The 25,513-nt window shown below is 31.5% G+C and overlaps 1 protein-coding gene across 8 annotated transcripts; it reads right to left on the reverse strand.

Annotated features, from left to right (window-relative positions):
* Positions 1–1,982: 1,982 nt before the first annotated feature.
* LOC148612288 (programmed cell death 6-interacting protein-like) lies at positions 1,983–24,970 on the reverse strand. Of its 8 annotated transcripts, XM_088593588.1 has the most exons (19): positions 24,737–24,970; positions 20,747–20,801; positions 19,966–20,035; positions 18,925–19,052; positions 17,512–17,665; positions 16,703–16,812; positions 16,157–16,273; positions 14,989–15,214; positions 14,685–14,808; positions 13,785–13,965; positions 11,725–11,946; positions 11,007–11,166; positions 10,372–10,520; positions 9,397–9,531; positions 8,521–8,689; positions 6,905–7,114; positions 6,436–6,450; positions 5,420–5,467; positions 1,983–4,543 (listed from the first exon to the last, which is right to left on the reverse strand). In XM_088593588.1, the coding sequence occupies exons 1-19, from the start codon at positions 24,937–24,939 to the stop codon at positions 4,302–4,304; spliced, it is 2,718 nt and encodes a 905-aa protein (XP_088449714.1). In that variant the 5' UTR covers positions 24,940–24,970; the 3' UTR covers positions 1,983–4,301. The 8 variants fall into 8 exon arrangements, with proteins under 8 accessions (XP_088449714.1, XP_088449719.1, XP_088449715.1 ...); XM_088593593.1 differs by lacking the exon at positions 6,905–7,114; XM_088593589.1 differs by lacking the exon at positions 6,436–6,450.
* Positions 24,971–25,513: the final 543 nt, after the last annotated feature.

A 25,513-nucleotide genomic window follows, 5' to 3' on the forward strand; every position in this document is an offset into this window, starting at 1 on the left:
AAGACTGTTACTTAAATACTTCATGTGAATGAACAATGACTTAAAATTAGTGTTTTAAATATAATTCTGTTTTGACCTTGACAATTGAAATGATAAAAAAAACCATTCACTGTAATATAACTTTATAATCTCCCATTTAAAGTCACATATTAGAAGTTCCTTCTATTTGATATCTTCCTTATAACTAATTACAGAATCTTTTACTAAAGAGTGCACTTGACAGGCACAATTAAAGGCCTACTTTACAAGCATATATAAGCAATGGACATGCTCAAGATGTCAGGTTGGTTGAAGTACAGAATTAGTGAGGGATATGTTTTCTTTTAATTAGAATCCCTGCAGAAAGACTTTTTCATCACAAGTGCTATATATGTTCAACAAAATGTGTCCTAACTTACCTAATCTGCTAAAAATTTCAATACCCGAGACATTTCTATAGGCAGTTTAAAGTGAACATTCTATCCCAGAGAAATGTTATATACAAAACAATAAATCTGAATTTAAAGAAATTGAAACCTACCTTGAAATATTTTTAAAAAAAATAAAAATCATAAAATCTGTCAATGTTATTCTTTTCACAATTTAAACAATTATCAATTTAGTAAAATTAACTTTAAAACCACATTGTCCCTTTTTTGCATCTTATTCCTCAAGTCAATAAACACAACCCATGAAGTCATTCCCAGCCATCCTATGGCAGTATGGCACCTTTGTACAATTTAAAAGAGATTGGTTCACTTTCACTAAAGTTATTATCTGCACATCAGATAAAAGTTTAAGCTACGACACCCATAATCAATTCTAGGGTTCCTTTTGCAGTATTGAACCTTGAACTACATCCATTCCCTAATAGTAGTTTTTGACATTCTGAAAATGCTTGTTTCTGGGCCCTCATTTACACATAGTTCAAGTAATAATCCCCGAAAATCAACCCAAGCCTTCCTTTAGTGGTATGACACCTTGTGGTACAATTTCAAAGAGTTCCATTGACATTTACGGGTACTCATGTTATTGCCAGCAGCGTATTATGTTTTTTGCAGTTGTATAATAATGTTATATGAAGGCAATGTTTTTGTGATCATAGGCCTTAGTTAAAGTGGTTTCATTTCTTCCACCAGTGGGTATCATGACTTTATTTCTTTCCAAAATTTTTATTTTGTGGTGGATATTGGGGGAGGGGTCCAACAGTCCCTTTTTTTGTTGGGAAATTCCATCAGTTTTGTGCAAAATTTGGACAAAATAGACATATGATAGCCTGAAACCCTGGATTAGACCCCCACCCCATTTATAAATTTCTAGATCTGCCCCTGAATATACAAGAAGCAGTATGCTTCCACAGCAATGACCTAATAAACCTTAAAATTTACTCAAATTGAAGGAGCATGATGAAACATGCGTAAATGTAATAACTAAAAAATATATAACAATGTACTTGAATGCACGTACATATTTACACAATTTTATCTACATCTATCATGCTGTAGGAACAAGGTACCTGAATCACATATTTCCCATAAAAATCCCAAATACTTATGAATTCAATTAAAAGCATCTTTCACAAATGAATGTTAGGACAATATATGTCCTTCTATGACCTACATGTGTAATCAAAAAGATAATGTGTATGCACTGAGAAACAAAACATGTTAATGGGTAATTTACATGTAGTATATTTATAAATTTCAGGAAGTTAAATATTGTAAGAAGTGTTTTTTAAATGTTTTTTTTACTGGACTTGTTTTTTATAATACATGATGTTACTTTGTATGTATGATTTTAGTTACTTTATGTTCTTTGTTGTATATGTGTTTTCCATGTCTGGTCTTTGTCCCTGGATTACATTCTTTTGATTACTGCTATTTCCTACTATGTGCCAAGAAAACTCCTGCAAATTGTTTTTATGTAGAAGGATTATGATTTCTGACAAGACCTCTCTAAAAAACTGAGGTCATTTAAGTATCTACCAAATATATACACATGAATCGAGTAAGAAATTGGATAATTTATTGTTGAATGGTATAACAAAAGTTTTACAATTAAATTATTGACATTGTAAATTCTGTGTAACCTACATACCACCTAAAAATCAGAACTAAGGTATGAATCAAATCACAATACAGAAATACTGATATACTTACTACCTAGTGGTGCATACAGTGCCATAGTCAGGGTCACTTCTAAGGCAAACAATATAAACATTCTAGTATCCTGCTCCCTTCTGAACAACCATTATAAAGGTCAGCTAAAATAATTCCTTGGTTCTCGGGCCTTCCTTCCCTCACCTCTTTTAAGGATGCCTCATCACTTTTTAATACCATACAAAAGTTTAAAAAGCGGCACTTACAATTTTTTTCTTAAAATGCACCCACATCACTTTTTGGCAATAAAAAAGTAAATAAAAATGCAAGTATCTCCCCCATTGATTTTCATGAAAATTTGTACAAGAACCAGAAATTTCTTGGAATGGCCTAAGATATCTCAAATTTATGTTTGTTAGTTCATTAAATCATATATGATCATGACCTTTCTAATTAAGTTTAAAAAAAATATATCAAAATAAAGATATAATGTATATGATGTATGATATAAAGCTTTCGCACAAGGCAAAAAAAATACTCTTAAATCTAAGTGCATAGTACCTTTTTTGCTTTAAGTAAATATTCAAGGTATTCAAAGTAAAAAAAATCAAGGTGTGATTTCTGACTATGGCCTGCTCAACACAAAAAAAAAACAATGGCTTGCTGTTAGTTTGCACACATCCCAACCAAGCAAAGCTGTAGCTTTGAAGTTGATGAAAGAAAATGATTCAAGAACTCATTCATATAATTAATATGAAAATCTATAAAGTAACTATACATATATGCACTAATAAATTTTACTGAATCATACAAGTCAGTTTGTATTAAACTATAGTTTCCCCAAAAAGTAGGATCACCTCTATTACAACTTTTTTCAACCTTTACTCAAACCATAATGTGCTATTCTACAATGGAATAGTTACAATTTTATACAATATCTTGTTTTAATACTTGATCAGCATCAGAACTTTCCTTCTATATAAAAATATAGATTTGACATACAGCCGTTCTAAAAAACATGGACCCTAAAAGCATTCGTGTAGAATTTCCTTCCTATTCTTTCAGAATGATGAATCAATTTAGATTTCTTTCTGGGGTGTACTAATTTTTGCAATTTTCACAATGAGCATAAAAAGCATGAAAAATAGTACATGTGAAATCAACTTAATCACTATATAACACTCACCATTTTTAAAACCCCAATTATTGATACCAGTGAATATGCTCACTTGACAGAATCCACAAAAGTTAATACTTTTACAGTAAGTTGGGATTAGTAATTTTACTCTGGTTACTTCAGTTTTAAAAACTGAAAGACCCTTGAAAAATTGTGTTCTAGGACTACTGGATTTCTTAAAATTTTTTTCATACATTCTGTCTTTGTACATATAAGAAATCTATTACTGGAATTTGAACTTTTAGCAAAGATTAATTTATTCCAAGAGGTGTCTTCTCAATAATACTGCATTATTTACAGACAATATAAACCATTTAAAAAACTATTCCTTTTATCAATTGTCCCATTATCATCCACAAATAGGATCTTCTGTTTAGCTTTTATCTATTTTATATTCCTTTTCAGACTTATTACCATATAAGTTGGTGTATTGTTTTATTGGACCTGTAGATACAATGATCTGAGACCAATGATTTTAGACTCGCCTACTCTATAATGCTGCACCAGAAAAACATATAGAAAATCAGTGTAAACATGCATTATTCTGAAACATGATGGAAAACAAAATCATTGGAAACTTAAATTGATGTATGCAAAAACTACCATGTATTAGATACTTGTTTTGTGTAGCAATATTGAAAGTAACTATTCAAAACAAAAAAGTGCACAAATTGATAAAATAACATTTTTTTACATACACTTATTACTTCAGAGTTCGCTACTTAAACATAGCTGAGATAAACATATAGCTTTTCATAGCACTCCCATCCTTTGAAAGATTTTTTTTTTCAAATCAGAGTTGCACATTTTTTTTCTCAGTATTTATTTTCCTGATTACATTATTTAGTCAATGGAAAACTTCCATTCTATAATTAGCACTTAAAATCTTGTAAACTAAAAAATAATTGAATACCATATAACAAAATGTTCAATGACTAAGTATGCATAATTATGACTTTTATAACAGAAAATAACAATATTAAAACATAATGTGTATCACATCCAATAAATAAACAAACACAGATACATGAAAACATGTCCTCACATTAACGCCACTGTTGATTTGGGTACGGTGGGTTACCAGGATATTGTTGTTGGGGGTAGGGCTGTTGTCCTGGGTACTGCATTGGTGGCGGTTGTTGTCCCGGATACTGTTGTTGTGGAAATTGTTGTCCTGGATATGGTTGCATGTACGGATTGTAAGCATTAAATCCTGATGGCATTGCTGGCAAGGACATACTCAGTGGATATGGGGCTGACGGACCCGCTCCCCAGGCACCAGGCTGTCCTGTAGGTATAAAATATAACAGATAAATAACAATTTTATTCCTTTTTTTTTTAATTTAATTTGGAAGTTTTTGGTAAACCTAGCATTAAATTTCAGAGTACAACTTTCAGGCTACTGCATTTAATATTAGTATTTAATATACATGTAATTGGCATTTGTGTATTATAATCTGTAGTACTATACTAAAAGATTAATGTTAACCTTCTCATTATCTTCTATTAACTAAGTATAATTTGAACTAATCTAATAATGCAATAACTAAACTTAATCAATAGAAAATTCACTGTTATCTGTAAATTTCTAAAGTCATTGGTATTAACATGTAATTTGTCTCCCTTGTCCTTAAAATTTTAAATTTTCTATTTAAAATTGAAAAATGAAATATAAACTGTGTGAGTGAAAAAAAATAATAAGAATAAAATCATCATAATTTCTACTATCTTATCAAAAACTGTAAACCAACATATTTTTGCAAGCAATTTATTTTTAAAAATTTCACAAGGAAGAAAAATATAAGGAAATGAGTCACAAAAAATAATTCCCTTTATTGTGGAAGACATATTGGAAAGACATTTTGTCAAAAAATTAAATACATGTATTGTAAACATATTAATTTTTCCTGTGTACTAGTTTTCGCTATTTTCGCGGTGGACAAAAAAAACCATTAAAATAGTACCCACATAATTAATTTTTAACACTGCAACGCCAAACCTTTTTTTGAAACAGAAAAAAATTGATACCTGCAACAATGTTTGCCTGACAGTATCAGCGTAAATTAATACATTTACTGTAGCCACCAAGTTAAATAGACATCATGATATGTTAAAAAAGTACCTGGGAAATTAAACACTTAAAGAGAAAGAATCTGAATCTTACCATAATTCTGCTGGTTTGGTTGGTTAGGGTCTAGAGGGGGTGCATTGGCTGGAAAAAGCAAGCTTTCATAAATTACCCATGTCTTACATGTAATTACAATTGAAGTAAAATTATAGTGCAAAAATGTTTAAAAAATTTTATAATCGTGGTTAGCTTTCTATGTAAACAAAAAAATGTGTGCTATTTCAAGAATTAACATGTTTCATGGAAAATCTTATTAATCCAATGTGTACATGATACTGTAAATTCAGAAATTATTGCATGTATTTGTTATTGCAATTTTGGGCAATGTTGGGCAAAATTGCAATTTTCATTTTGCCAATTTGATGAAAACTCTGACCAAAGTTAGCATTGCAAAAAATTCTGTAAAGCAAAGTTTTAAAATTGCAATCTTTACAATAATAAAAACAACACAATAACTTCCAAATTTACAGTAAGAGAGAGCAGTGTGTGTTGTGATGAATATGTCATGAAAGAAAGGATGATTGGTTTTGTGTGAATTATACAGGGAATACACAAAAAATGGTGGGAATAAAAGCCAAACTTCCACCCAGTGATTTTCTTTGATAAACTAAATGGTACTTTTCAGTAAAAAAAAAATACTGTATGGCAGGTTATTTCACAGGAAATTAATTTTGGGTTTTTTTTTAGCCCAAACAAATTTTGCAGATTCGAATTTTGGTAGATGTAAAATGATGCTCTATTAAGTACTTTAACTCAGAGTTAATTTTTTGCATAATTATATGGTGTTTTTATTCAGACCTTGTAAACACACCAAATTTAGCACCATGTGAAAATTACCTGTTATACAGTATGCAACCTAACAAAAATTTGCGATATAAATTGCCAACAAGGCCAAGCTAAGCTTATTTCCTGTATAGTATAGCTGAAAGGATCCAATGGAAAATGAATATAAAGACTTCATGCACCTGCAAGCAGTAAAGAATTAAACTTCAGTAACAGTTTTGAAGCCTAGCAATTGAAATATCTGCATCTGATGGGGAAAAGTTTCATACCTTTAGAATCACCTTCTACCAAAATTTTAAGTGAAAATAATTAAACACATGTTAACATATGTAACCTGCAGAACTACATCCATTCACCATTCAAAAGGTGTACAACACAAACAACATCCATCACCTTAGAAATTATCTAAAGACTTGGTGTAAAAGTTGTATGGCATAAGGAACAGGGTCAAATATTGTGAAATTTGAAATTGTTTCAGTACCAGAGATGTCTTAAAAGCTGGTCATTATGGTACTTGAAAATATACTTACATAAAAAAAAGAATAGGTAAGATGATCCATTTCAATTTGGTTATTTTATCAGCTCAATTCTCTTCTGTACAAAGCTTTATAAGGCTATTTCTAGTTTAGAATGCTCACACCATTTTTATCTTTATACCCAAATATTTAACCATTTTATTTTCAGATATAAATTCCAACACATCCACTTGACTTAGCAGAAGTTATCATTTAAACTAACCCTGTGCAGCTGGAGGTGGATTATACCCCTGAGGAGCTGTAGGAGGTTGGCTGTACGCCTGTGATGTAGGGGGCTGGTTGTACCCTTGTGATGTCGGGGGCTGGTTGTACCCCTGCGATGTTGGAGGTTGGTTATACCCCTGTGGAGCTCCTGCTGGAGTATAAGCTGGAGGGGGTGGTCTGGGAGGTGGAACCCTACTCTGTGTGGACTCTATACGACACCAAACAAAACACAACAGTGTAAACAAAGCATTATACCCATCACAAACAACTTATAAGTGAACTAAGCTGATGATTTGAACACATTGTATGAAAAGAAGAAATCTCAGAAATATATCTATTCGACCATATAGCAGATTTCTTGATCCTACAATTCTAACTACATCAATTTCATACAAAAAATACAATTTCACATTTTTTTGTATTATTCTCAGACTTTTATTTCCAAAAGAGTAAATTAATAAATGGAAAATTTTAATTTTAAAATCAACTACTTAAAAATCTACAAGTACATATACATGTAGTTAAAAGATTATCTGCTTTAAGGTACTAAGAAAAAACTACTTGCTGTAAATTTTTAATGAAATATGAAATTTCATTAAGATTTAAGTTACTTTTTTACATTCCCCTGTGAAATCTATATGCAAATCTTTTTAAACAATAGGAAAATGTAATACAAATAGCTAAAATATACATTCTAACATATTTCTTCAATTCACAGCAAATCTACCTGAGTATGTTTGATAAATAACAAAATAATAAATGTAGTTAAATGTAAACTCAAAACTGTTATATCATCAGTTATGGAAATAAATCAATCTGATTAAAATAAGACCTTCAGTCACTGCATATAGGATCTAACAACACTTCATTCTACTTTCTGTTCTGATGACCTTTCTGATCAGCCAATCAGATTTCATCTTTCATGATTTTGAAAGCAATGTTCAAAGGGAAAAACCTGCGAATTCTGAAAAGGTCTTCTGAACAGAAGGTAGACTGGAGTGTTGTTAGATCTTACATGCAGTGACTTAACAGAAAAATTGATAATGCTTATTTTAATTAGATTGAGAAATAAACCTGATTAAACAAACAGTGGTAGCATACAGATACTTCTTTTAATGACCATTTCAGAAACACTGACAGTAAGTTCAATATGGTTTTTTTTAACCAGGTTTGTATGTCAATGGCAATTCTAGATTATCATACACACTTAGCCCTATAAGTCATTTGAAAATTAAACATTAATTATTTTTGTTAATGGATTACAAAACATTTAACAATCAGAAGCATTTTTTTAGGTTTAGAGTAATTCAAAGAGGATCTATCAGACTATAAGTTCATAGATAAAAATGTATCATTTCTTTTATAGAAACTGAACTATAAAAACTAGGAAATGTGTATTCCAGATAAACAATAATCAATAACTCTTTTAATATTAAAAAAAAATACTGGTACAATGTGATAACTACGAAACATGGTATGACATTTATAGAATTCATTTGTTCATCCTTTTATTAGCTATATAACATGTATGTGACAAACCAAAAAAAACCCTTAAAATAAATATCATATGAACAAAAACTTTTACAAAAAATCCTGTTCCCTGTATGACCTTACCTGGTGGGCTCTGATAACTTGGCGCTTTTGGTGCAGGACCAGTTGGTTGATTTGCTATTTTCTTCTGTAAATCACCCATCAATTCATCTTTCTCAGTTTTTCGTGCAAAGCAGAAGTCAGAAATTTTGTTCTGTAACTTCACTAATAATGGAGTTAGGTCATTATAAAACTACAAATAAAAGAAATAAAATCCTGATGTAAAGACTGGAACATGCATTAACTAAATTATTTTAAATTTCAATATTTCACATGAGAAATAAAACTGTATTTCCGCTCTTGGACCATGGCAAGATAAAAACGTTACATCACTTTTCTCTTATGACGTTAACTAAATTTGACATTACTAATGGTATTGAATATCAGTCCACCAATCACAAAATTTAAAATTTATTTGAAAATAACAATAGATACTTGAGCAAATCCATATAGTTAATCTTTTACTAAAATGCCTTTTTTATGAATAACCAAAATATGATTGCTCATGCAGAGACTAATTTGTAAAATTGACTAGTGTGAAGAACAAGTTCAGTGTACCCGTTAAGTTTTTGTGTTATTCAGCACAGTGAACAATATTTCTGTTAATCACGCTTTCCAATTTATCCAATAGTTCTTGCGTTTTCAGACGTACACTTAATGCATTGAACATGTTCTCAAGGGCATTATCCCAAATTCCTATTTTATTATCAATAATTTTAAAAAATTGTTTTGTATTCTTTCCTTTACATAGTATTTTATATTATATTTTCATTGTTGTCTTTATATCCTTGACAGTTAACCAAACTACTTTGAAATCAATTTTTTTTCATGTAAACTTTTTTAATCATTTTCCTGCCATAAAACAACACAGACACTCACTCAACTTCATTTTAGCCATACCTTAGTTCCTTCCTCTAAGTTGCTCTTTAATTCCATGTACATATCAAATCCAGCAGCCAGATCTTTCAACATTTGTTCTCTTTGAGCAGCACCCTGGTTAGATGCCTTTGCTTGACAGAATTCTGTGTTGGTGTTCTGTTAAAACAAAATGTATCATCTTTACATTGCATAGATATACATTGATGTACCTATCATACCTATAGATAAAAATATGTTTTTAGTAAATGTAGATAGTTATGATTGTTTAAACCCTATAACACTCCTTCTCCAAACATAAAAATACATAATTCGAATATATGATAAAATCAGTGCTCGCCTTTAGCCACTAGCTCGTGGCAAGGGGCTAGTAAAAATTGATTCTGGCTAGTAAAAATTGATTCCGGCTAGTGAACTGATGTGTACATTTCTTGTTTCCAACTAGTTGAATCCTATACAGTCCTCTATTATTCAGGCTGGTCATGAAGAATTTTGAAGGAAAGGACTGTAAAATAAACATGATTTTTCAAAACCATGACAATATGGCATACAGGTGTCTATAATACAAAAGGTCATGTGAAATTAATTGTAAATCATGATGCTATTTTTGGTTGTGACGTAATTACTTATGATCAATTTTACACTTACAACTTTTTGTTTCAAAACAAAGTGTAGTACATGTATTTGAAATACCCATGTAAAAAGTTAAACAAGAATTCTTTGGAGTTGAAAAAAAGTGAAAAAAAAAGACTCTTCAAAAATAGCTTTGTTTTGGCAAGTATTTGAATTTCCTGTGATGCTAGTGTCCAAGTGAATCCTTCAAATCTATACTATGACCTTCCCAACTTGAGAGTATGATTTATTTATATAACTGAGGTAAAACAATATAACTGAGACAGACTGAAAAATCAAATATGAACATCAGTTGAGTCAAATATGCTTTTTCAAAATTTAGTAATTTCTTGATCTCTCTGAGATGACATAACGCCTAAGACATACCTGGACCCTAGCCATCAACATTTCCTGTCTTTGAATGCTATCATTAACTTGTTCCCTAAGTGGACTGTAGGTCCTGTCAAGCTCCCCAACAGATATAGATTCCTCATCAATCAACCCATCTGAAGCCATGGCACTGAAGAATTTTCCAGCTATAAAGAATAGACAAATATATAACATCCACATTTTAAACATTTTCATACAAAATAAATTGTTAACAGCTGTGCAGATAGCCAATATCCATAAACATAAACTATGCCTTTAAATTACAAGGGTAGTGAGTCTATGTAGTAGCAATGTCAATTTCTCTTACTGAAATGATACTTTTTTTGGCATTTGGGTGTTTTTTTTAATTTTTGTGAGTACTGCACAGGGTTATCTTGAAAGTTACCAAACATTAAATGCTTATTATTGGGCATATTCTCTGGTACTTATTTTAGCATAATTATTGATCAAATACATAACCTGTGAAAATAACTTCACTGTACAAATACTGTACTTATCATACATGATTTTACACAGTAAACAAATAAAGCAGAAATTGGCATAGTTGGCAAAGTTGGAAGTAAATCTACAATAAACAAATTGTAGGTCTATAAAAAGATATTCCAATGACTTGTCTATTTAATGCTACTTACACATGTCAAATGTCGCTTCTTTGATCTGATTTTCAATGACTTCTCTTTCGGCCTTGATTGTCTCTACCTCTTCCATCATCTTCTTTAGCTGTTGTACAGCACTGTTGTTAGAAAGGCTTCCTGATGAACCTGCACTCGGTAAACCTTTCTCCATCTCTGACTGAAAAAATTATAAATTTATTTCTGCTATCCTTTCAAAGTACTATTCTCCATAAGAATCAGGCAGTGGGTGAAAAATGGTTAAAAAAATACACTAGTCTTTCAATGGAATCTTAATTAAAATGTTATCTGAAATGCAGAAATGGCAATCATTTCTTTTTTTAAGTGTCATTAATTCAAGGTATAAATTGTATGACATGCATTGCAATTTTATCATCAAAAAGAGATAACTCACTTTCACCATCATTCTATTGTTACTTTGAACTCCCTTTCATGAATCTCCTGACACTTCTAAGATTAACAAACTGTTAATTCATCTTCAATAGACTATAAACTATGTGCCAACATTTGTCAAATTTGTGTGTTTTTCCTTAGCATGATTCCTTATTTTTCAAGTTTGCCTGAATTTGAAAGATTCAAGCACTCAAAACAAGGGCAGAATAGTAAATGTACTACAATATTCACTTATCACCATTCCTGTTAAGCAGGTTTGATTTTTTTCTATTAAATCCTTATATCATAAATTTTCGAGTTTTATTCACTATCAGATAATACTTACAGATGGCTTTGACAGTAGAGCTATAGCATTTTTGTGTGAAGCATATTTTTCTTGTACAATTCTATCTGCACCTATAGCAGTATCTAGTATATGTTTGTACTTCATACATTCATCTCTCATAGGTTTGGTCAGTTTATCTGATGGAGTCCTGCTCCATCTCTCTTTAAATTGTTCTCGTAACTGTTTGTCAGAGTTCTCTTCATCATCTAGTTGTTTGATACACTGCAATCACAAAGGAAACATATATATATATATATAATATATAAGCAGGGATCTCCGTGGATCAAAATGAACACATGGCTCACTCTCCTCTTGGACAAATTTTCATTGTGGTGTGTGTCCTTTCACACAGAAAATAAATTGCCACACTAAGTATGATAAGGTTGAATGAGACTTATTTAATAGTACTAGCTACACGTACAACATAGAAATTAACAATCAATGATGGTAAATCCTTCTGTCTGTATGGTATAACTAAATTATATATCAAGGTAAAGTTTTCCCTTCCCTAGGGTTGACCATAGGTCCACAGCTCTGGAGAAGTTAAAATCTTTGGCAGGTGTGGTTATTTTGTTGATACCATTAAACAAATAATACCATTAAACAAGTTCTTTGTAATTTAACCACAAGAACTTAGACAGTTGTATGTCGTTTTCATCAGAATCTGTGTTATTAAGCAATCTTTTAGACCTTTGGGAGTCAATCCATCACCCTTTCAAAAAAGATTGGCAAATTGGATTGCTTTTCTGTGTCAGATAAATGTAGAGATCGTCAAGACATTGTTGTATAAAAGATTGTCTCCCCCCATCTCCATTCACATAGATCTTTCTCAAATTTAATTCAACTCTTGACATTTTCTATATTTTATCAAATGAAAAGTTATAAACTATTATTCATGAAAAAACAATAGAAATCATTCAGTTTATTTGAATCTTATTGATATTGCTAACGGTGATAATCACAAATTTTACTGATCCGAGATTTGTTTACACACATGTTCCACTCCCTGACACATTAACCCCAGAAATTACCGATCATAACATTGTATTACCGTTAGAATAAACACACATGCGCCAATCATATTGATTTATGACAGGTATAGGTGATTAATAAGCAAGAGTAATTGGGAAATACATTGCCGATTTGCAATGTGTGACGCAAATTTGAATACATGGCGCACCCCAAATGAACACATGGCAATTGTTTTGAATTCAAGGCCCAGCGCCATGCAAAAAGAGGTCATGGAGAACGCTGTATAAGACAGTTCCACCTTTGCTCTTGATGAAATTTCATTTGGTAGTTCAACTATTATTGCAGTTGAGTGGGGGTATAAACAAGCAAAATAATTTGCTTCCACAGTCTATGGTGCAATAAAATTTTTCTCTTTTGCCTTGCACTTAACTATAATAAGTTTTGCCAAATCAACACCTTTCATACATAGTTCGTTCTAAAATTATTATGATTGTTTTAGAATGAAAAAAATGAAACTGGATTGTAATTGCAATAATTGAAACTCTTATTGCTTTACATAACGCAAAAGAATATTTCATCTAAATAATGAATGCATAAAATAATAGTTGTATCAATATTTATTATTAAATAGTATGTAAAAATTGACCCTAAAATGCCCTTATGATGTGCATAACAAATACACTTCCCCTCACTCTACTCCGCAAAAATATAAGAATTATTATGAAACTCTATCCAGTTAATAACTTTTCTAATTTTTGGCTCTGTCAAATACAGGAATTCATATTGGCCCATTTTGTATCCATGTTCTGTTTCCGGTTCATCAAAGGGTCATTATGGATTTCTATATGAACTGGCTTGTCATATGGACTAGTCATATGAACCGGGTGTACAAACTGTTTGGATTCTTCAATAAAAGTATTGCAAACTGGTTGAATCTGTAATGGCCCTGTATTGATTCGCAATTAGATGTATTGGCCCTTGGCCCTAAGGCCCGGTGCCCAATAAAACCAACCTAAAATCAATACCATGGCCAATAGAGAATCAGCCAGTTAGTAACACTTTAATATTATATCTATACAGGTACATACATCATCTAAGATTTCTCTGTTCCTACACAATAACTCTGGTAAATCATTAATGAGTTTGTCCAAGTGTTGCATTCCACCTAGATCTTGTACTTGTTTAGCTTTGTCCAGTAAGGACTGAGGGACTTTGTTGCTACCAGATATATCTTCTAACGCTGCTGGAAGGTTCAATGATGCTAAAACACTGCAAATAGTATAAAACATTACAATTATGAATTTGGCACTGAAGTGCATAGTGCAATTATGGACACTATTAATATGTATTGTTACAACGCGATTGTATCTATGTAACGTCCTATCCATCAAGAAAATGTCTCCATCTTGAACAAAAGTGTTTGAGACATTGCATATTATCTCGACATTCCCCCATACAAACCAATTACCAACTATTATTCTCTGTAACCCAACTTTTCCAATGAAGACTAGTGTAAGTTTTCAGCATTAGGTCTTATGTGGATGACTGCAATGAATTTCTAAATTATAAAAATATCCAGTGCTATTATTTTATCATTGCCTATAAGAGTTTTAGTTTTTTCACAAGATGTAAAACTTTTTTTTCCACATGAAAAATTTGATGATTTTTTACACTCTGTTAATAATTAGACAAAAAATCTTACCTGCAGAAATTGAGAAATATTACTGTAAAACTTTACAAGCAATTCTTGACTAATTAAGGAGGTAGACCTAGGGTAAGGGACACAACTCTTACAAATCCTTGGAACATTTGCATTCAGCATTTTACATCAATCTCATGTAAGCATCAAAGTAACTTGGACTGATTGCATTCTGTTTCAAAGGAAAGCTTGAAAGGCTTTGGTGAAATTGAATATGATACAAACATATCACTGATTTCAAGAGTTATGTCCCTTACCCCAGGTCTACCTCCTTAAGGTACAACACTACCTATTCATTAGAGTGGAAGCCTCTCTGAGTCGACCAATTTCACCACTAATTATCCCGTTCTTTCTGCTTTCAAATGCTTCAAGAGCATTATAAACAGGAATTGGAACCAATTTATTAAACAAATCTGTAAGACAAAAAGTAGATTATTAATTATCATACCAAAGTATTACTTTCTTTATAAAATTAAACCTGGAGAGTAAATTAACCTAACATGTATAGCTTGGTTTAAACATAAGTTTTCCCTAAAATTTACCACCAGTATTGCTTTGAAGACAGTGAAGATTAATTCCATGTAAAACCTCACCTTGAAATTTATCACTCATGTTGGTGGTGGGAAGCGCTGTAGGCTTGGCTATTGCAGCTTTACCAATAGGCGCTAGTGATTTTACATCAGGAACTTTGTCATGATATATAAAATCATTGTCTTTCTTAGCAGATTGTAATTCTCTCTGAATCCTTCCTTGATCATTCCTAAAATTAAATGTTGTTCCACCTCTCTGGCTTGAGGCTGACATCAGATCATTGGCGTGCTGAAATTGAATGTAAGACCTGGATAATATCACTACCATATTCTGCATCCTGCAGCTCTCTTACTAAGTTTATTTTTGCAGTTGAACACAGTTCAGGTCTCCTTCAAAATATGATATTGTGGAAAACAGCGATTTTTTTTTAGTACAAATGTTCAAATTTATTTTTTTAAATTTAATCATACTAATATTTCACTTTCCCTTTTGATGTAAACAAACTTTATTCTCAAATATTGACACATTTTGACACTGGAAAAACCATATATTCAAAGATAAAAATAAAAATAGAATATCGTTATTGTACATGCATGAGCAATTTGACTTGTGAAATCGTACCGCCATGATTTTTATATGTGAAAAATGTACTGCAGTATGTGAATGTGCATACTACTGATACATGCATATAAAATCTCAAAACACTAAGTTTGATTTTATAATTGACCGATTTAAAAAGAGTGGTCTCTGAATTTTAGAAACATGATAAAACACATATAACACAAAAAGAATTTTGAGTAAAATGTACATGTATAATGTTATATATATATATATATATATGAAGTCAGAGATTCAGGACCAACACTTACTTCCACTGTTTTTCAGTCCTCATGAGGAGCAAAATAGTCAAGCCATTTCTTTTATAAGCCTCTTAATGAAAGACACTTTTTTTATTTACAGCAAATTAGCATCGGACCAACATCAGTACATCCTGATTATATTAGCCATATAAATAATGTTTTGCAAATCATTCAATACAACTATCAATCACCTGTTTTAAGGTAGCATGAGGGTTACAATCTACATGTTATTAAGTAGGATGTTTGATAGGCCCATATTTAACTGCATCACCATAAAACTTCAAGGCAATGCCTCTATTCAATTCCAAATATTCAAAATACTTAGTGAAAACTTTGGCATTTTATATTTTACCCAACAATATAGTCTTACCTGTAGTCTAGCAATTTGTTCACCATAGCTTCTGGCTTCCTTACATACACAGCTCTGATAAAATTCAGCCATAGCATGGAAAGCTGCTTGCTTCATTACAGCTGATGGAATCCATTCCTGAAACCATAAAAAGTACATTTTCTGTTTACAGTAAAAAAATATAGGCCTTTAAAATGGAAACAAGTCTTCTGTGTGTTTTTCCCTTCAAAATCTAACAAGAAATATGCAAAATGTAAGAACAATAAGAAACAATAATAATACCACACCAATTCTCATACTTTTTTGTTCAAACCAGTACACTCCAAAAGAATATATTTCTAGATAACAGCATACTGAAGAAGTGTCATGGTCATGTGAACCACAAGCCCTTTTTCGTTGGAAAATTTTGCTTATTCTAGGCATACTTGAGCAAATTATATCCTGAAATCTCCCTTTTGCAAATCAGTACATATTTTATTTATCAGCAAATTACAGTCACATTTTTGAGGATCATTATATGCAATAGAAAATACTGCACATTTGTAAGTTAAGAAAACACTTCCATACCTTAGGCCACAATTCTTTTAATGTAGCTAACTGCATCAATTTCATGGCATCAGCATACAGTTCTGAACACTGGTGTGCTACTTTAGCAACTATTTCATCTTTTGTTTTGGCTTTAAGAAGAAATAATGTAAATAAGTATAACATTTTGATCTCACTTTAATCTACAGGAAGTTATTTGGAAAGTTTATAAGGAGAGAAGTACCAGTACAAAGACTTTTTGTAATATACCTGTCGGTTAAACCCCAACAAACAAACAAACAAACCTAAAAGACTGTATCTTTTACTTGAATTGAATCTAAAAATTAGCTAAATAATATTCTATTATGGCATGCTTCAAAGCTCTTTAAACCAAAGCAGTGGTGAAAAAGTGATAAACATTTAGAATATAAAATTTACCCTATTTTACCAATGTTGCAACAGAATTTCGCCCCACAACAGTCAAGGATGTGTCTTTTAAAAAATATGAAAAAACTAGTCATACACAACATATTTTTTTGGTAAAATTTTAGTACAGGTAAGCAACAACAGGGCTCAAGCAAGGGTATAACAGTATAACCTCATTCAGAGCAGGGGTATATTTGGTTTCCTTGAGTGAAAGGTGAAAAACTATTTGAGATTTGAAGCTTATGGTCCAGCCTGTGAAAATGGAAAGTCCTTAGAAAGTATCTATATAAATGAAGAAACCATTTCTAAATATTACTGATGTCATAGAAAGTCCATTGCAAATAAGACAGACCACAGAATTCTGAACTTTTCTTTTTTCAAACCCTGGCAATAAAAGGGAAATAAAATTTCATTGTGGTCATTACCTGAAGCACATTTTCTGTAGATACATTCTTGGGCCTGAGCTACCATTAAGGCACTAAGAGCATTGAGTGTATCTGGATTCATGTCTGGTGTTGGATCCTGTTGTATATGGGAGAGTACAACATCCTTCAAGTGTCCAAAAATTCCACTAGCAGACTGAAATCAAACACATAATGCATGACTTGATTTAGCAATATAAAATGCTTACACCGTATATACTCACCTATAAGTTGGATCGTTGGGACTAAATTTTTAACTGCTGGGAAGGGTTCCCACTTACAAATGATCTATGAACTAAAATTTTCAGCTTGAAAATGTCAAAAGCTTGATAATTGACATGAATGTGACACCAACTTTGAACAGCCATATTTAGGAAGACTGTCTTCATCTTCTACTTTATAGTATTTACTGTTTGGTCTTTTTTTTTTGCCACTATACTGATTTTATACGTATTTCCCACTCATCCATTCTGTGTATTGATTTTTACCTGTGTACACTCATATAGCCAAAAACCTGAAGGTGTAATAGAAACATAACCCAATAATGTACCATAATTTGTGACAAAAGGAATAAATATTTCAGTTGGTAATAACAATTCCTTTTATGAATTTCTTTTTCTTAAAGATAAAACCTCTTAACTTACTGAAATATCTTCAAATGAGTTGTTAGAGTATCATAAACGTTTTGTTTTATTCTTTGTTCTTCTTTATATTTATGATATTAATTTGAGTTATTTGTTGTACCAAAATTAGAAGGAATGAGAAAATTATTGTAACAAAACAATCCACATTGCTTGTTAAGAATTTAATTACTTGCTACTATAAAAACAACTCAGGCTTGGAATAATTTATTTCAATATTTATTGAAGTTATCAAAACAAACAGGTATACTTATTGTAATTAGTGGAAAGGAATGTTAGCAATGCAGCTATCAAAAATCAGTCCAACTTACAAGCGGGTCAAGGCTAGTTTCCAGAAATTTTGAGCTGAAGAGGAGGTCAGACTTACAGGCAGATCAACTTATACTCGAGCATATACGGAAATTAGACACACATATAAAAAACAAACAAGAAAGATGAGAACTTCCCCAGTATCTGAAATTATTTATTTCAACCAACAATAAGAAATCAGCCTGTCTGTATGTTAATATAGTAATAAGGCAATGTTTATAGAAAACAAAACAAGGAAGAAATTGAAATAAAGAAACATTTTTTTAATGTTAGCTTCACCTCATTTAAATTCCTCATTTAAAGACATTTTTTATCTATTTCTCACTGGATGATTGCAAATTTACAATTCTTATGTTTCATTCAAATAAACTTGAATTTAGTGGAAGTTTTATAGAATGCATGTACATAAATGACTACAAAAATTGTAGATAAAATGACATTTGAAAAAGCACACTATCATAATTACCTGGAAATACTTAGCTGAAGTTTTCAGTCCCTCATCATTATCGTGGTTCTGTACTTCTGCTATCTGGGTTTGTAGGGCAGCAACGTTAAACAACATACACACTTTTTCATATGCTCCTGATGCAATAGCTGTAACAAGTATGAAGAGAAAATACCTATCATTACATAACCTAACATATAATGATTTTGTTTCTTATAAAAGACTGGTTTAACAGAAGCCTAGTAAAAGTTAATAAGATTTATTGCTGATAGCAGTAAGATTGTAATTTCAATTCAAAATAAAACAAGCTCTATATCTAATTTGAAATACCCTATTTTGGTGTGTATATATAGGAATCATTTCCAGAACATGGGGGTGCACACTTTGCATCAATGTAAATGACTTGGCCAAGAAATAAAAGATTTCCGTAAGAGAATTAAGAAAAGCGCAAAATATCGATTTTTTTTCAGTCAAAATTCTATTGCAATCTACCTCTAAAAACTTTTTCCTATTCCCTACTTGCGGAGCTCGAGATACAGCCATATTTTGTCCTGTTTTTGCAGAGTTACCTCCCGTAAGAGCAGGTATAATTTCGAAGTCTCTCTAATCGATGTTTATATTTGGGTGCAGAAAAAAGAGGTAACTTGAATGAAAATGGAATCCCCAGCAGACAAACACAATGGTGTTTCTAAAATTTACAGGGTGTTTCATTTTGTTGGTAGGTTACATAACGATGATTTGCATTTGTATCCCAGGTAAAGAAAATTTATGGCAGGGTTAGTAGAACGAGAAATTCCCTTTTGACTTTTGAAATGTTAATTTTAAATCAATTCAAACTCTTCTTTCATTTGGTATTCACTTCCCTGACCCATTTCTACAGGCCTGTGTAATACCTTTTCCAGTTTGACTGAATGTCTATCTTTAGCCACACATGCAATGCTGGGTGTTAGATGAAAAATCTATAGTATATGGTCTATGAAGAAATAGTAGTCATGTTAATATACTATTGCATAGGCATCTACTACCTTTAAAAGTATTTCTATATAACATATCAGAATTTACCAAGTGTTCTTTTCCCAGAAAATAATGATTCCTTGTCGAACGCATCTCTCCACTTGAAATTAACTCTAATCTGAAACAAAAATGACACCACTACCACTATTAAATCTGAATTTCGATCTTTAATCATTATGTGACTTTGCTCAAACTCTAAGGCCTAGAAACAAAAAAATGTGTTTCCGGAAACCCGACTGACCCTAGCCTAACTTTTTTATGGTGTCAGGCAAAAAAAAAATTTTTAAATTCGTAATTTCGGTGTTTTCCGTCAATGATTTGCATTTTATTGTATTTAAATCGCTTTCCGGTGTGGAGACCCATTATCACAGTAAGAACGCTAAGGCGAAGTTCAGTATTTGCAATCAAAATTGCACTTAGAGGCTAAAAACCTACTGAAATGTTTGGAGCATCGATGGACTTTGATGGAAGTTTTTGAGGAGAAACACAGAGTCTTCACAGACAGCTCAAATAAAAATTGTATGCATTTTTGGAAAAAAAACCTACCTACCTACCCTAATTTTGAAAAGGGTGTTATTGGAAACACATATTTTTTTTTTAGGCCTTAAATAAGTAATGGATAATGTAAGTTATTGTCTTCCTCCATAAAACAGCTTCAAAACAAGCAGATTCTAAAAAGTTTTCTATTTTGTTTAAACCTTTTATGCATGTATATATTTGAAATAAAAGTTCTTCAACACTTTTGATAGATCTAACTCTAAGCTGACTAGAAGTACATTGCATTCACTACAAGTTCAACACTTTAAAAAGACCACAACTGCATAAATACCTGATTCTCAGCTATTGGTAACTTGTTTTCAATTGCAACTAGTTGGTCGTAATACCTACAAAATAAATATCAATAGAATTAGTATGAAATAATAAGTACATGCTCATGTGTAACATAAAGCAGACAACTCCTCCTTTTAACCATTTTCACAAACTATGATATTCTTCTCAATCTGGATAATCAAAACAGTGGAGTTCGTCTGCTTGATCAACTTCTCGGTATTGTACGTTGTTTGCGTAGAATAAATCCGAAATTTCCGAACTAACGCCGAAATGTATTCTGGGTTCTTCGGTTTTTGGACAAATCATTTAAACGTAAATAACATCTCCTAGCAACCAGATCACTGTAAGCATGGCCAACTTTTGACAATGTAAATATTAGGACCTAGAATTAAAATCTCGCCGGAATTTAACGATTCAATGTTTAGGAAGATGCCATTTGGCAGAACGAATGAACAAGTCATTTATGACAATTTGAACGACAGTAGGTGCCAATAAAGTCGTAGTCGATATTTTTATTCAAATTTTAATAATATGTTATTTATGTGACGCCGAGTATAGTACTGTAATTTGAAAACTTACACAAATAATTGTATTACCAAATTAAAAGGCCTATGCAAGCGTAGAAAATTACAACACTAAACGTGCATGCCATAAAGTTTACAAATGAATCAAAGATATCCATGTACATCTGATTTGATATTGTACATATAAATATGAAAAAGTATCAGGGTAAAAATATCACTGGAAGAGCCAACCAAGAAAATAATATACATTTGTATGATATGAATCATATATAAATATCAATCTTGAATTTACTTGTATAAATTTAGGTCAAGTAGGCTTTTACAAGGCAGCTTTAAGAAATTTCATTTACTATATTGTTGTGAAAATTGAAACAGAAAGTAGAATTTTTTTATAATCCATTTAAGTTCCTGATTGATTAGGAGGTAACAGCATGTTTAAAACATTGTAAATGCTACAGTAGAGTTTAGTGCACTTCTTGACCCTAAAAGTAATGACATATAGAGGGCATTCTCTATGAATACAACACAAAGGAGCAAAGGGTCATCAAGTTTTAAGAACCATAAGTCTGAAATTTGCTGATTTTTTTTTCTTCAAAAGAAAATCACTGAAATTTGGCATTAATTAGAACACATGAACTCCCGCATTTTCCCTCATTAATTTTTCATTTAACTGCGCTGAGTAGCAAGATTAAGTTAAAGGCTTAGGCTTAGCTTACAGGGTTATAACATTTACATGTATAAATTAGTGAAAACAGTCCAGGGCAAATTTTATATTGCACATGCATGAAATTTTAATATGATACTCTGCAAAAGAAAAAAAATATACATCTGCTTTTATATTGAATACTGTACAGGATGTGTTCCACGATTGGCACTGGTAAAGGTGTATTTTAATAATTGCTAGTAAAAATACATGCATGTAAAATATAGAGAAGAAAGTGGAACCAAACTCGATTCGAGAGTTGATTTTTTCGTCAATCACGGATCACGAAAATATAAAAAGAGTATCCCCAATCAATCTTGATAATAGAGATTCAGAAGCTGGTTGTTTGTGTTGTAGATTGGTTCAATTCAACTACAATCAAATACATTACTGGCTCATAACTTGTATATGTGTTGAATTCTCCCAGGTTCTAAATTAAATCGCACCACTTCAACTTTTTAAGCCAAGAAAGACAACTCAATGGAACTCTTTATTTCCGTAATGGAAAAAAATTATGAGAATGAAATATATGTCTCAATCACGAAGAATGAACATAAAACTCCAATAAAAATGATTCACAAACAATGCTTTCATCAGGAATAATAAATCTGTAGAAAAACGGATCATGATAGCGAAAATGTGCCGATCACGAAGAACGAAAATAACCCATCAGGCCCCTCCAAACTGTGAGAAATAGATCTGAACACGGGTACCCCAAATTACCGTAATACCCTTCAATTACCGGAATACCCACAGAAAATACCTCATGAAACTACCGGAATACCCATTAAAAAACCTAAAATACTTTCAAAAAGCTTAAAAAAGAATATTTCCTTCAAACAAACATGATTTCAGGAATCAAATGAAACATTTTATATGCCTGTAGCTAGTTTTCAGTTTACAATGGAGAGAACAAAGGGAGATAATCCAAACACGATTTTTAGTTGATATAACAGACAAGATTAAATAAATAACAAAAATTTATTGTGAAATATAACTTACTGAATCATATTATCATACAAGATAAACAAACAGAAACATGTGAAATGTATAAACTTATGAAGAAATGGAAAGTCTCAGTGCTGCTAATAACAACCCAAACACGTTTTGTCCTTTACCATCATGTCCTGTGCCCCAAAAACTGTCCTTCACATTGTGACATAAATAACCACTGCTGTTAATTAAAGTGTCTCTAAATTCTACACACCGCACAAACTTAATTTTCAAAATATCTGCCATTACTATCAGTCTAATATCTTCCCAAGCTATGTCACAAATTCCACAAGGAAATTCTGACATATTTATTGCATAGAGAAATGCAAAATGATTTTGTGGCCATAAACATTATTACTTATATTTTTGAATGTAAAAACACACAAGCCAGTATTAAGAAAATGAGAAGATTTTTATTTTTGAAGATTTAACTTCAAAGACTAAATATCGGAAAAGAGATAAAAAAGAAAAGGTATTTTATTTTTATAATTAAAACAACAAGCATAATTTCTTCTTCATAATTTTGTGTGCAAAAAATGATTAAAGAAATGTAGGTTTAATTAATTAAAAAAACAATTTTCAATATCTAATGATCAAAGAGTTTAATATAACTGATCAATCTCAAATAACATAATTAAGGCTAATATACACAAGTATGTTGTCAACACATTATAATGAAATTATTCATGTATGTAATCTAATTATCAAAATATTTAATCTCATCAACCAATCTAATATACATCATTACACTTGGCAGTGTTGATGTAAACAGTAAAAACACAAAGAATTTGAATTGACTTAAAATTTTGGAAAAAATATTTATATTTTTCGTAATTTAAACCTTTAATGACATGAAACAGAACATTTGTTTTAATGCCAATTTTAAACATCTATTATTGATTCTTCAATTAAATTATATAATAATACAAGTAATAAATATTATCATTATCTGTTTTATTAGTATTATTATTGTCATTATTTCATAATTATATTTACATCTATTAATAGTATTCCATTATTTGCATAGAAATTTCGTAATTTCCCGCTGATTAACTTTCATCTTTGTTTGATAGCGTCCCTTTGTTTATTTAAGGCGTCTTTTCACCAGTAACTATTCATATATCATTAAAAATATGATGGTTTTTTTTTAATTTTTAATAGGTATTCCGGTAAATAACGGGTATTACGGTAATTCGGGGTACCGCATGAACACTAAATCTAAAAGCCATGAAAAGAGATTAGCACTACAGAACACAGTGTCTGCAGAATATTTTTAAGGGTGATAGAAACATGGACTTGAAATATTCAAATAACAGTAAATATGAATGTTAAACATCATTGAATGAATTGATGTCATTCTGGTACAGACTACTTAGTCCGCAGGTCCGGGTGTCAAAAGAATAGGCCTGCAGCAGCACTAAGCTTGTCGTAAAAGGCGATGAAATAGTGCTCAGAACCCTAGCTGGGGGCTGGGGCGCTCTGCCCACAGAGCAACTGGGTTGTGTGCCCTGGGTGGTGGAATGCGGTACCCCTGGTGTGTTACATACTGGGGTAGTAAGGCTATAATACGGAAAACCTGACCGCAAACCATAGTGGTGCACAGTGTTGGGAAAGATGCCACGTTCCTCGCACGTTAAAGAACCCTACTGTGGTATTCTCCTGGAGTAGGAACCATAAGGATGAATATAGCTGAAATATTGCTGCTCCGGCGTTAAACCCCAACAAACAAACAAAATTTATAGGTCTATATGCCCGTATGTTTCCTTACCGATACAAAATTTCGAGCGCACTGTCGTGTTTGTCAACTGATTTGGCAATCATCAAATTTCTTAACTTGCTGAATTCATTCAAAGCTTTATTGTAGTCATCTGGGTCAGCCTGACTGAAAGTATTCTGAATAAAGCTCCGCATGGGCTTTATCAAATCAACTTCTTGGGTTTGTTTCAGCGGAACAGCCAGAAACGTCGCCATCTTGAAAGGGAACTGTTTGGTCACATGGTTCACGTCGCTAAATATAGTAACACTGACGTTCGCATGAGTAAAGTGCTCATTTCAATTAGTCACACCGGCACCACAAATAACGTAAATATCTTGTTGTAATTTATATTTTTAGTTTTCGTATACGTTACAGTAAAAATGTTTCGCTTGATATTAAACCCTACATAATTCATTATTTGAAATGAGATGTAATGAAGGACTTTCCGGCTTGTAAAGTCTCATAATCTCTGGAGTAATGTTTAATTACTATTTCTTCAATACTAAAAAAAACAAAACAAAACATTTTATGATATCAAACATATACATTTTTATGCAAGAAAACGATTTTTTTTTTATAAGAAAAGCGATTTTTCAGTAGACAAAAAGATTTATTTCATTATATAAAAATCATGTTATATTTTTCAAAATTAAAAGAAATATTTTTTTTATATCAGAAAATGCGTAAGTACTAGTCTAAATGTTCCTGTGATCTTGTGATGTAGCCGCAAAATTTGTACCCGTAACCAAAAATTCGTGCTTGGGTAATCAACCTAGTCCGATCATTTAT

Source organism: Perna viridis, chromosome 7 (assembly GCF_037379345.1).
Source record: "Perna viridis isolate PV_CMFRI_1.1 ecotype Kerala chromosome 7, ASM3737934v1, whole genome shotgun sequence".
Taxonomy (NCBI): domain Eukaryota; kingdom Metazoa; phylum Mollusca; class Bivalvia; order Mytilida; family Mytilidae; genus Perna; species Perna viridis.